Here is a 12,933-nt window from a genome sequence, read left to right on the forward strand (position 1 = left end):
TAAATCCAAAAATACATATTGCTAAAAAAATCTACCAGATTATAGGCATAAAGGGTTCATATATTAATTTTCTTGGATCAAATCAAATTCCCTACGCAGAAGTACAAATCCCCAGATCAAAAACTAAGTTCTCCGCAGTCTTTGTTCCGGTCGCCACTTTTGGCCGTTGTCAAAATGAGCTACCCCCTCATGAGTGGTCAACTAAGATCTAGTTTATGGAAATATTCTCTGTTCTGCGCCGCTGTCACAATTTCCAGATGGCTTTAGGCTAGCTATTCAATTCATTGCTCTATACATTGGTCGGCTGTCTTATTATCTAGTTTATTATATCCCTCCTTGGCGCCATTTTATTCGTATAATTTAGCCCATCTACTACAACCTTAAAGTCTTTGACCAGCTGATTTGTGAGAGTCTTCTTTCAAGAATGTTGATTTGGTACATTTTCTTGGTTTTTGTGTGTAAATGTAACGTTTTACAAGGAGTTTTAGGTAGTAAAGATGACTCCACGAAACTCAAAGGTAAGCAATTGAACTTTTTTCTGTCTCTTGAAAGTCACACACATTCAGACATTGAAAATATATAAATCCTTTTCTGAATGAAGCAAAAACCAAAAAGATTACATTCAGAGATCTTGACCATATTCTTTCTTGTCAAACACCACGCTATTTACGGTGTCAAATGAATTAAAGTGAGCACGATCTCAAATAATCTAAAATTTTGACCTCAACTGGTCAGAAAGACTCAAGAATATTTATTGTTTATATATGTCAAGTTAGTATAATACGAGAGATCATACAGGTATCCAGTACGTTTACTAAATATACAGTTCATGTATGAGAGTGGCCAAAAAGTATTATAGATTAAACCACAAAGTAGTAGACAAGAGGTTTAGTATATAATGATATAAGCACTTGGCCATTCTGATCTATAACTAGACGAAGCTCTATCGTCTCGATGTAAGTTCTCTTCAAAAGCTGACGATAGAATAATCTTGTCTAGAACAATAGAAATGTCCCCTTTTGTTAGACATTGCAAAAAATGTGAGCATCATTTCTGTGCGTGTACTTTTGCACAGGTTTTGTTCCGCTGTTGCACTGAGTGGGAGGCAGAAAATTTGGAAGAGAAAGGAAGTGAAAATATAGAAAATATTTATGAAAAATGCTAGCGGCGTAAAGAAATTATAGATGAAACTAGGAGTAAAGAAAACCGAAAATGAAAAAATGATAAAAATGGTTTATTTTTGATGTTGTATTTTCCCCATATTTTAATTTGTCAGGTTAGGGTAAGTAATTTTTTCATATGTTTTTGGTTTAGACAACTTCAAAAGAATTATTGGAACAGTTTTATATATATTCTTCATAATGGTAGTTTTGGAATCAATATATGAAGGGCTTGTGGTTTAATAGCCAAGCAGTTCCCTCGTTGGTTATCAAAGTGATTATTTTACTCCCTGCCAACTAATTTCCATTTTACATGCTCTGTTTAACACATTTATTAAAGCCATTTCCATCTAAAGTGCATCAATCAACATCTAGCTTGCAACAAAGCAGATCTAGTCACATTTGGCAATAAAAGATATGCACTATATTATTTTTAATAATACTGTTGTAAGGTTTTATTTTCTTTGTTTACTGAAATATGCTTTAAAGTTTGTAGTTCAGAGTTGCATTATTCATAGAAAGTATTGAATGTATTCATGGTTTACCACGTAGTCAATGCTTTGGTGTATAATGACTTTCATTTTTTTCATCTATATTTGACATTATGCTTTGTTTGGTTTCAATTCAAGCTTTGTTTTGGGCTATTTTGATGTCATTAACTTTCTTCTGGGATTTAGCCAAATTCCTAATGCTTTCATGCTCACCCTCTCTAAAAACAGCAAGTTATGTGTTTTATTTTGTTTTATTTATAAGTATGTCTTTTATTTTAATATTAATGTGTTTAACAATGATAGTATATGTAAGTTATGACCAGATGTGATAGTATACATATGGTAGGCTTATGGTATTACTGTGTACCTAGGTTACACCTTCCTTACTCTGGAATTCCTCTTAGGAAATTAAAGGAATGAAATAAAGGAACACCACCACTCATGATCTGCATATTTTAGAGATTTAAAGCTTATAGGTTTAAGAAACATATTTCATTTCGACTTGTATAGGATAAAAGTCAAGAAAGTCATTAAAATTAACCCATCATTTGTTTAAAATAATAATTTGTTATTCAATAATATTAATGTTCCCTTTGTGTTTTCTCGATGCTATTCTTATTTAATGTTCACGTTTTCAATACAGTGATATTTTACCTACAATCTTTTAAATAATAATAATTATCATAAAAGTGAAATTTCATGAATAAATAGGTTAAGTTCATATATATATTGTGGTTTATCCTCGTGAAGATTTTTAATTGTCTTTAAAAACTTCGTGGAATATAAAACACCAGGTAGGCAGGAAAAAGGTCACAGAAGACTCCCAAACACTTAGCCCAAAGTCCAACGTAGTTTAACATGATTGGCTGATTCAAACTCCTCATTCAATGCGCTTTTAATATCAGGGGCCACCTGTATCAAAACTCAACTCATGTTGTGATTGTTTGCTTGAATCGATGTTTCTTATCAATTTTGTTCAATCAGATCACGTCAAACCCTTTGGTGCGCACCGACCAGCAGAAGATGGTCTCAAGATTCTCAAGTATTCTCCGAGCGGTTCCGACTTTTACCATCGGTTCGTTCATGGTAGACGACCTGTCGTTGTCAGGGGAGCAGCCAATCACTGGCCGGCAATGTCAAGATGGAACAACGAATCATATTTGAGAGAAAACTACGGTTCTTCGCCATTCTACGTAGAATTTCGCAAGAAATTCAAAAACGAGCAGCCAATCAGAAAACCCATGAAACTACAAGACTTTTTGAATATTTATAAAAACCAAGAAGTTTATCTAGATTCATTGTTTCCGCCAACTAAAATGTTCCATGACCTCGTTCTTCCTTATTTTCTCGGATGTAGTGAATTAGCGTCCAAAATTAATAGTTTAAACTTGCTGATGAGTAGTGGAGATACAACCTCTGCTTTCCACCAAGATGGCTACGAGAACGTTATCACCGTGCTCTCGGGCACCAAGACCTTTATTTTGATAGATTCTAAGTACGCCGAGAAGCTTTACGCAGAGGAACACTTTCTGTTTCCTGGAATATTAGCCTTTGATCCTGAAGCGATAGATTTTAAATCGTTCCCTAAACTTGTGGAAGTTCCTTACTACAAAGTGACGCTGTACCCAGGTAATGATCTTTACTCCACCCTTCCCCCTGTGGTATGACGCTTTGCGCATATCGAAGATTTATGATTGGATGAGAAGACGGATCTCGCGCATTGTAATTGATGCCGCGAATTTTATCAATTCTGTGATCGTGTCATGCTACATTGAAGAAATAGAAAACGCGCGCGGGTGCTGTGTTCTCTCATAAAAAAACGCTCTCCCAACCAATCAGATTACGAGATTTAGAGCAGTTATTTTATAATGTGGTTTAAAGGAAGCGTGGGTGGCGTGCGCCTCTCAACAATGCTTTTCCATCATGGATGAGGAGACGGATCCATTGTTTTTATTGGTTCAGCGTATGTTTTGAACTCCGTGCCATTACCGTTACCATGGTCATGAGTCATGCACAGTCATATGAAATCTCTCTTGTCTTATTCTGTTAGCGGAGACCTGTAATTACTATCTTACTGTTTACAGGTGATATGTTGTATATCCCACAATACTGGTGGCACATCGTCTGGTCCAAGGGATCCCCCAACATCGCGGTAAATATCTGGTTTGATCAGTTTAACTTTGAAGATGATTTTGTTAATGCTGGGCTGGATGAAAACAAAGATATAATCAAGGTAAATTTGGTACTTTTTCTCTGCTTCAATGCGCATGCGTTGATATCATTATGGGAAAATATTAGCCGCGCTATTTACTCAAAATTTCACCGTTAAAAATGTTGCAGCATTAAAAATATTCCTCGCCACCGCCGCTAAAACCTTCTGGGCTGGTCTAAGTCAGTACACGGCCAACCCACAGACAGAACCATGAAACAACCTCTGGGCTGATCTAAGTCAGGGCATGGCTAACTCACAGATAGAACCCTGAAACAACCTCTGGGCTGATCTAAGTCAGGGCATGGCTAATTCACAGATAGAACCCTGAAACAACCTCTGGACTGATCTAAGTCAGGGCATGCCTAACTCGCAGGTTGAATCGTAATTCAGAGACCCCAGAAAAAATCTCGAATCAGGAGAAAGACCTAACGAATTTTTCTTAATGTGATGAAGAGACCAGAAATCTAACCTGAGACTCCAGAGGTGAGGCTAGTGCAGTACCGCTACGCCGCCCTTGGCGCAACACGTGACGTGCTAACCAGGATATGCGCAGTATCTTACTATTGATATAATATTATTAGGTAAATGAAATGTTTAACACGCTGGTGAAGAAACAACCTGAACGTATCGAATGTGATCACGAAAACCCTCACCTGAATGTCATACTGAAGATCAATATAAGCGATCCCGTTACACAGTACCTGAGAATACCCAAGAAAAATGAGCGCCCGCCAGATGTGGTCCTGGCCAGCGGGTTTACAAGTAAGTGTTATTCCTGGTCGTTATCTTATTCATTTGTTAATTTATGCATGCCTTCAGTCATGTGACCCATGAAATAAGAAATGCTAGTCAACGTGTATTAGGATAGTCAAACAGACACAAAAGAAAACGATGGCATTAGGGTCTATTAATGTGGTTAGCGTTTAGTAACTTCACTCTAACTGTATACTAACACCTATTTCAATAAACGTTGTCATCGCCAAAGGCGATAGGGAAATGGTTTCGTTGAATACAAAGAACATTGAATCAGTCTCAACACTAAGGTTAATGTTCTTGACGAGAATAAGAAGCAGAAACACGAGTCATTCCTGCTATTCTTGGGTCTTGGAATGACCTATCTCTTGTCGTTTTTCGCCTAGTCGATCATTATGCTTAACTCTACTCCTAGTGCCGGTGATGGGTTTTGGTACTGCGTTACTAAAGGATACGGTGACCTCCGTCAAGACTGCTCTGAAGATTGGGTACAGGTAGGTGACGTCATATCCGCATTACAAAGATCTAGATTTAGCTAGCGCTGTGGTCTTGATGGCGCAACGCCTTTAGAAAACTGTCTATTCCAGTTCTGGCCATTAGCAGATGCTAACAGAAAACGCGCAATATTGTAGTTCATCCAGTCAGATTCGAAACACGCCACTACGTCCCATAAGTTTTTGATTCACGATCATGAGCAGGCATGTTCTCCATCTCTTTGCAGAATGATCGATACAGCTCAGGCATACATCAACTCAGAAAAAGACGTTGCTCAAGCTATAGCAGAAAGCGGAGTCCCCAGAAGCGATATCTTCATCATAACCAAGCTTCACCCCAAGTACCTGGGATACGACTCGACCATCAATGCTATAGAAGCGTCACTTAAAGCACTGAACACAGACTACATTGATCTGTTCCTTATTCACTCCAAGACTTGTGACACCTTGTTTTTGACGTGCGAGAAAGGTTTGTATACGATGTTGCGATACTTTAGCACACTTTAAAGAGGTCTTCTTACACTGGGGTAATATGTAGTGGGATGCAAGGTAGTAACATGCCCTCTTTTGGTTTGCTACCCTTTTTGAAGAGGGGGAAGTGAGCGTTGCGTGACGACACTGACACGGTTGTGTAGGACACTACAGGAGGATCATGCTATAAAGAATGTTCAGCGCGAATCTTGAGAGATATTGCGCAATCATTACTGTGTATTTTTGTCCCACTTCGTCGCGCATGGCGCACGTATTCAACTCGTTTCAATTCATGCAACTTGTAGACAGGACAAAACCTTGTTAAGCCTTGAAAATGCTCGCTCTTTTAAATAAGTTTAAATTGTTTTTGTTTAAAGGGGAACCTAAAGGAACATGGAAAGAGAGCTGGAAGGCCATGGAAGACATGCAGAAGAAAGGAAAACTGAGTAGCCTTGGAGTCAGCAACTTCAACCAAGATAAACTGCAAGAGCTGATCGAGTTTGCTACTGTACCTGTATCTGCTGTGCAAAACTGGTTTGATCCATTCCATCAGGATAAGAACACCAGACAGTTCTGTTCAGAGCACAACATTCGTTACATCGGCTTCTCTACACTTGGTAAGATACGCATGTGTGATATACCAAGTGGGAGCAATGTTTCCTGATCCCACACGTCTTTGCAAGGAGTTATATTCACAATAACTTATCCTCACACTAGGAAATGGCCCTATGCCAGTGAAAGAAATACTTGGTTGGATGATAATTTGCCTTGGGCATAAATTGTTTTCCAGTTCAGACCACGCCCTTCCCTAAAGTATGATTTCTTTGTTTATCGGTTGCGCATGAGAAGATATGTGACAATGGATACAACTCAAACAAAGAATCTTATTCTCAAGAGAATGACACGTGGCCTGAAATGTCAAAAACATTTCAGCCAAGACAAAGAAGGCTGAAAAATATGAAGTAATGTCTAAGCCTAAATATGTTTTAAAATATACTAAAATATCCATTAGGTACAAGATGGGTGTACTTCTATGGTCTAAAGAAAAATCCTGTATTAAAATCAACTATCATTTACGAAGTGGCAGCACACTACGAATACGCTACATCACAGGTAGGACAAAAAACCTCAATTAAGAGACCTATAGACGGTGTTCCCTTACGAGAAACATTAGTTGCAAACCTGCACTAACTGAGCACAGAAAAATGAGCCAATTAAACAAACCTTTATTGAGCAAAACAGACTGTACAAAGAGACCTTTTCAAACTGACCACACACAAAACCCAACCTCCACTAACAACCAGAATCATTGATGAACACCTTCACTGACTAGCTATATTACAATATTAAACAAACAGTTCTTTCAGTGGACAACCAAAACGCCAAAGTTGGTCGCATTATGCAGTCTTTTAGTGACCATGAATGGTCGTTTTTAGGAGTGTCTTTATGGTACCATATAAAGTTTCAATATATCTCGCACATACTAGGTTGTGCTTCGCTGGGCTATCCATTCAAACGTCACAGTAATACCTCGCTCAAGCAACCCAAGAAACATCTATCTTAACTTCCGTGCACTAGACCTTGAGCTCACTGAATCTGAGAGAGAAACAATAACAGACGTTGTGGACTATGAGTTGCATCCTTTAGAGAGGATAGAAAGAGGAGAAGGTAAGGAAAAGAGATTACCTATATCATCTTTACTAGATGGTTCTATTCTGGCTTGGAAGACAAAGAAAAGACCTACTGTATGTCTTCTCATTAAAGAGCTGGGAAACGATTGCTCATACTTATGTTTAAGCGTTCAATGCCACATCAAATTGCTACTTTAACAGACATAGATGTGTAATTAAGCCAGCCTAGAATGGGTTCTTTATTTAATGACTCCCATCATGCATTTTTTTACAGCAAAATGTGAGGATGAAGATGAGAAGTGTGGAGAATGGGCAGAGTCTGGTCGGTGCATTGATGACCCTGATTGGATGCTTACATACTGTAGGCAAAGCTGCAAGCAATGTGGTGAGTCAATCTGTGAGTTAGCCATGCCATGAAGTTGATCAGCCCAGAGGTTGTTACAGGGTTTAATCTGTGAGATAACCGTGCCCTGACTTAGATCAGCCCAGAGGTTGTTTCAGGATTCAATCTGTGAGTTAGCCATGCCCTGACTTAGATCAGCCCAGAGGTTGTTTCAGGGCTTAATCTGTGAGTTAGCCTTGCCTTGACTTAGATCAGCCCAGAGGTTGTTTCAGGGTTCTATCTGTGAGTTAGCCGTGCCTTGACTTAGATCAGCCCTGAGGTTGTTTCAGGGTTCAATCTGTGAGTTAGTCGTGCCTTGACTTAGATCAGCCCAGAGGTTGTTTCAGGGTTGGATCTGTGAGTTAGCCATGCCCTGACTTAGATCTCTCCAATGAAGAGTTTGTTTCAGGGTTCAATAAACTTGAGAGTCGATACATTAATGAGACAATCTTTTGTATTTCAGTCTTAGATAATATTTCAAAATTCCAGCCTTTTGTCTACGTGGGATCTGAGGACAACAACATGTATGCTGTAGGCATTTTGTATGGTGATCTTCAGTGGAAGTTCCCCACCAAAGGCAAGATTCTATCAACAGCAGCATTCAGCCCAGACAGTGAGCGATTATTCTTTGGGTCAAATGATGGCAATATCTATGCTGTAGCAGCATCAACTGGAAAGCTCTTCTGGAGTGTTCAGACTAAAGGAGGTGTAGTAGCAAGTCCTAGTGTGTCAAAGACAGGGACAATTTATGTAGGATCTCACGATGGATATCTATACTCTCTTGATTCTGATAACGGTACCACTATTTGGAGGAAGTCCCTTGGTGGACCTATTTATGGTAGGGTTGCCTTAGGTGAAGAAAAGGGTGCCCTATATGCAGGAACATCTGCAGATAAGGGCCCAAGGGTATTCGCTCTTGATATGAAGACTGGTGAAGTTTTATGGCAGTTTGACAAGGCTGGGAAAATAATGTCATCACCAGCAGTGAGTGCAGATGGGAAGGTAAGTCCTGTTCAACATACTTATAGAAATGACCATTTGCATGCAGAAGCTATTTGAATGCAGAAGCCATTTGAGTGCAAGAAACCATTTGAATTACAAGAACCCATTTGAATGCAGAAGCCATTTGCATGCAGAAGCTATTTGAATGCAGAAGCCATTTGAGTGCAAGAAGCTATTTGAATGCAGAATCTATTTGAATGCAGAAAGCTATTTGAATGCAAAAATCATTTGATATCCTTCAGCCTATACAGTTACACTTTGTGGTGTTCCACTTTCAGGTTGTCTACTTCTGTTCTCTGGACAAGAACATCTATGCCCTTGATACTGACACAGGAAGCCCAATATGGACATTAGACACAGGTTCCGAGATAGAGTCTTCACCTTACGTTAGTAAAGCCGATGGAACACTCTATGTTGGTCTTATTAGTGGTAAAATATTAGCAGTTAATACTCATGCCGGACCATTAAGAGGAACTGTTAAATGGACTTTAGATGCTGGGGGAGAAGTAGTATCATCACCTACTGTTACGGAGAGTGGCAAGGTAAGATATCATCAGTCAATGTTCCAAGTATATATGATGGTTTAATGGGCTAGCGTGCTGCCTGCTAAGTTAGAGATCTATAGTTTGATCTTCAAGGCACAAACTCCAACCACAAACCAAGACTATACTTCGCAAAGTATTTAGATTAACAATATATTAATTACCGTTATTTCTCAATTCTTAGATCTTTGTTGGTGTCGGAGATGGGCGTGTACTAGCCATCAATCAGACTACGACCGATATCATCTGGGGACCAGCTACTAAAGACTATGTTTCAGCATCAACAGCAGTGGGAACCGACTCTGTTGTCTATGCCGCTAGTACAGATTCAACTCTTTATGCTCTGAATGAAAACGATGGTAGTGTCATATGGACGTTCAAGACCAATGGTTCTATAAGTCTGTCATCTCCTGCTATACCCAAATATTACAGCACTACTCTAGCATGAACAACAATCATCATACAGTACCAAATACCACAAAACTGACAGGAAATGATTATACACATTATAAAAATTGAACCATAAATTTACAACCCTGGGCCGGGTTGTTTAAAACTGGATTAGCGCTAATCCAGAATTAACTCTATAGGTCTTATTAAGAGTTAACCCAGGATTAGAACTAATCTGGCTTTGAACAACTGGGCCCAGGGCTAACGGGATAACGGGACAACGGCCAATAAGTTAACTATTATGATGACAAGCCAAATTAGTTTTAGCTTGGTCGACATTGTTTCTGGCTCAATGTTACTGGCTGAAATGACCAGCAAGGCAAAGATGTCATATCTTAAAGGCAAAGATTTTACCAGACAATTAACTTCCAATTCTGGCCAGGCTTGGTCTGATGTTTGGCCGTTATTTAAAGCCCTGCAATAACTTGTAGGATAATAAAAGATTCTGGACCCAAACGCCAAAACTTAATAAACTAAATTGAAAGCAATAGTTAAGAATTTATTTTGAGTACAATTCAGACAAAAATTTAAATTTAACATTAATAAGTTAATTAAGAACGTGTAATAAATGAAATAGTTAGTTAACACCATAAACAAGTATCAGGACAGCAATTAGTTGGCCATCATTTTTTTCTTTCCCTTGCAACAATAGGTACAAGATACTCTTAAAGATGATTGTAAGCTTCTCACTACAGTCTGTGAGCCAAGGTAAATCTTAGAGTAAGAGAATATTTCTGCCCACTATAATTATATTAACATATTATTATTTAAATACTAGCTATACTTCTTTGAAAAAGAGTCAGTTTAGTGTATCTAAGCTAGGGAATAAATGTTAAATAAGATGTCTCTATGTTTGAGATTAAATGAATTTATTTTGGATTTTCAGCAATAATTTATTTGTGTAAAATAAATTAACCAGACAAAATAAAGAAATGCTACAGAAGTGAATCAGAGTCTTGTACATGTTGAATTTAATATTATCATATCTGTCGACAGATATCTTTCAGGCATAGTAAATCTATTAACTTTCGAGGAAGCTAATTTGCGCCTCTCACGAATGTGACCTGTTTCGTTATGTGAATACATTATCGCTGTTAATACTCTTTTGGGCATCGCACTGAAATAATCAAAAAAAGCTACCTGTATACTGATATTATGTTAATTTTTTGTCATTTTTCAAACTCTTTTCACATCCCCTGATGATGGGCTTAACAACCAGAAGCTTGGGTAGCAATTATCATTAGATGTACATAGAAGAAACCAGATGCTCACCTTGCCCTCAAAGAGTCCAGGTCAACAAACTGATTAATTCAAACCTAATTACAGACATTTTGATAGCATTTCAAGTTAATATATTTGACAATGCAATCAGAAATTCTATTTTCTTTTCTCATGTTAGTTGAAATGATATATTTTCCCTGGATGCCTATAAATATATCATAAGTAATACTGGATGAGTTTACCCAGGCATACTCTAGATAAATAGGGCCTTTCTTTCCCCACCTCAAAGCATAACCTAGGTGTAAACAGGTTTTGATTCTCACGGGAATAAACATGGCTGTTACGTGAGAAAAATCTAGTGTCCCAGGTATGATAACACAATATCTACTATATACAGGTCTTTGATTTTCTACAATCTACATTATAAATTGACTATACAAAGTAAGGTGGTTTTTTAACATTGATACCATATTCACTGAGTGCAGGGGTAAGATCCTCCATTGTTAGTGTATATCTCTTGTCCTGAAATGTAGAGGAACATCTTGTCAAAATGTTTGCAAGGATTCCCAAGGAAAAAAGTAAACAATAAACAAAAGCAATAGAATTTATAGTGAAACCAATAACATCTAATAAGCCTGAAGCGAGATGCATTTTTACCCCCGTCTCTAGACCATAATCCTTTTCACATTGCTTTTGTTCTTTAATTATGACTATTGTTCCTGTATTCTCTAAGGAATCAAAAATTTTAATATGAAAGAATTTCAAAAAGGATTATGGTCTAGAGACGGGGGTAAAACATCATCTCACTTCAGGCTTATAAGACTAATTTCTTTAGGCCAATTAAAATTTGCTTCAGAGCTGATCCCTGTTTTTATTGCTACTGTATGTGATGATCAAGACAAAAGTTGCAATAGGTTAATCTGCAGTAGACTACAGTCAATCAAAGTATGGTTCACACATATCTGTATGTGCTATCATGATTTGATTGATGGTACATGTAGTCAATAACCCATCATATCTTCATGAATACGGGATATTTTTGCCTACCTTTCCCGATTTCCTAGAACTCTGTCCAGACCCCCTCATCTTACAGTGCTGTAATGCATCATTGGCAACATCTGATATAAACTTTTGGGCTGATAACGAGACAAGGCGAACCCTGGATAGAAATACAAAAATAAATCATCCAATCTGATACAACTAGATCTTTGAACACTTTTGAGAGTTGCAAGACAGTGGTTGTTAGGGCTAAAAAAGGAGTTAAGGGAGCATGCATTTTCAGAATACCCAGCCATGCACTGTTTGAAAATGACCAAAGAAAAATAAAAGAACAATAGGGCATTAATGTTTGTACACATGCATAATATTTAACCGGGTTGTACCATACTATGCAAAGGACTTTGGTAGTATAGTGTTGGTATCATGGCATAACAAGAGATGAGGAGAATTCCATTCCATTTTCTTTCCTTGCTAGTCTTCAGCAATAAAGTGGAATTTACATCGCAAATTAGGTGTTGGTAGGTTTGGGTGGAAGGGAGTGAGGGATGGGGATGGGAGGGTGTGGAGGGATGGCCAGGGAAAGGAATAGTGGGGAAGGGATGGGATGGAGGAAAGGGATGGAGGGAAGGGATGGAGGGAAGGTAGGGAATGAATGGAGGAACGGGGAAAGAGATATGGGAAAGTAATGGGGTTGTAAGAAGAGAACTATATAAACTTACACTCTAATGTCTGAAGCATCAAATCCTGCTCGGTTAAGATAATAAGCTGTCACAGCATCAGGTATCTAAAAAGATAACCAGGACCAGCCATTAGTATAATAAAACAATAATCCTGAACAAACCAACAAATATTAAACACACCGTTGGCGTGTAGTCATCTAATTGTGTCATAAACTCCGATAACGAAGCTCCCGCCGAACGCAATTTCGTATCTTGCGGCGCAGTGGCAGCTGAATTAGCTGAAGCTGCTGTTGATTGAGATTGCTGCGTCGAGACTACAGGATTAGAACCAGCAGAAGCGCTAGAAATACTGGCTGTAGTCGTGTTAGTGTTTGAAGCAGGAACATTGGCCGCCATCTTGGATCAAACACTGTCACGGTTCGAGAGAATGGGAACTACACACCAA

The 12,933-nt window shown here is 38.4% G+C and overlaps 2 protein-coding genes across 2 annotated transcripts; one reads left to right on the forward strand and one right to left on the reverse strand.

Annotated features, from left to right (window-relative positions):
- The first annotated feature begins 155 nt into the window (after positions 1-155).
- LOC116291382 (uncharacterized) lies at positions 156-10,536 on the forward strand. The gene is made up of 13 exons (XM_031698551.2): positions 156-518; positions 2,636-3,280; positions 3,736-3,884; positions 4,445-4,625; positions 5,032-5,110; positions 5,338-5,579; positions 5,959-6,198; positions 6,594-6,694; positions 7,069-7,249; positions 7,487-7,597; positions 8,058-8,596; positions 8,875-9,138; positions 9,323-10,536. The coding sequence occupies exons 1-13, from the start codon at positions 425-427 to the stop codon at positions 9,584-9,586; spliced, it is 3,090 nt and encodes a 1,029-aa protein (XP_031554411.2). The 5' UTR covers positions 156-424; the 3' UTR covers positions 9,587-10,536.
- On the reverse strand, positions 10,067-12,898 carry LOC116291384 (transcription initiation factor TFIID subunit 10). Its single transcript, XM_031698552.1, has 4 exons — positions 12,669-12,898; positions 12,528-12,592; positions 11,857-11,968; positions 10,067-11,331 (listed from the first exon to the last, which is right to left on the reverse strand). The coding sequence occupies exons 1-4, from the start codon at positions 12,882-12,884 to the stop codon at positions 11,242-11,244; spliced, it is 483 nt and encodes a 160-aa protein (XP_031554412.1). The 5' UTR covers positions 12,885-12,898; the 3' UTR covers positions 10,067-11,241.
- Between the last annotated feature and the right edge of the window lie 35 nt (positions 12,899-12,933).

The sequence above is a fragment of the Actinia tenebrosa genome, unplaced genomic scaffold, assembly GCF_029948245.1.
Source record: "Actinia tenebrosa isolate PJP-AT-01 unplaced genomic scaffold, QUT_ActTen_1.0 PGA_scaffold14__42_contigs__length_11649687, whole genome shotgun sequence".
In the NCBI taxonomy this organism is placed as follows: Eukaryota; Metazoa; Cnidaria; class Anthozoa; order Actiniaria; family Actiniidae; genus Actinia; species Actinia tenebrosa.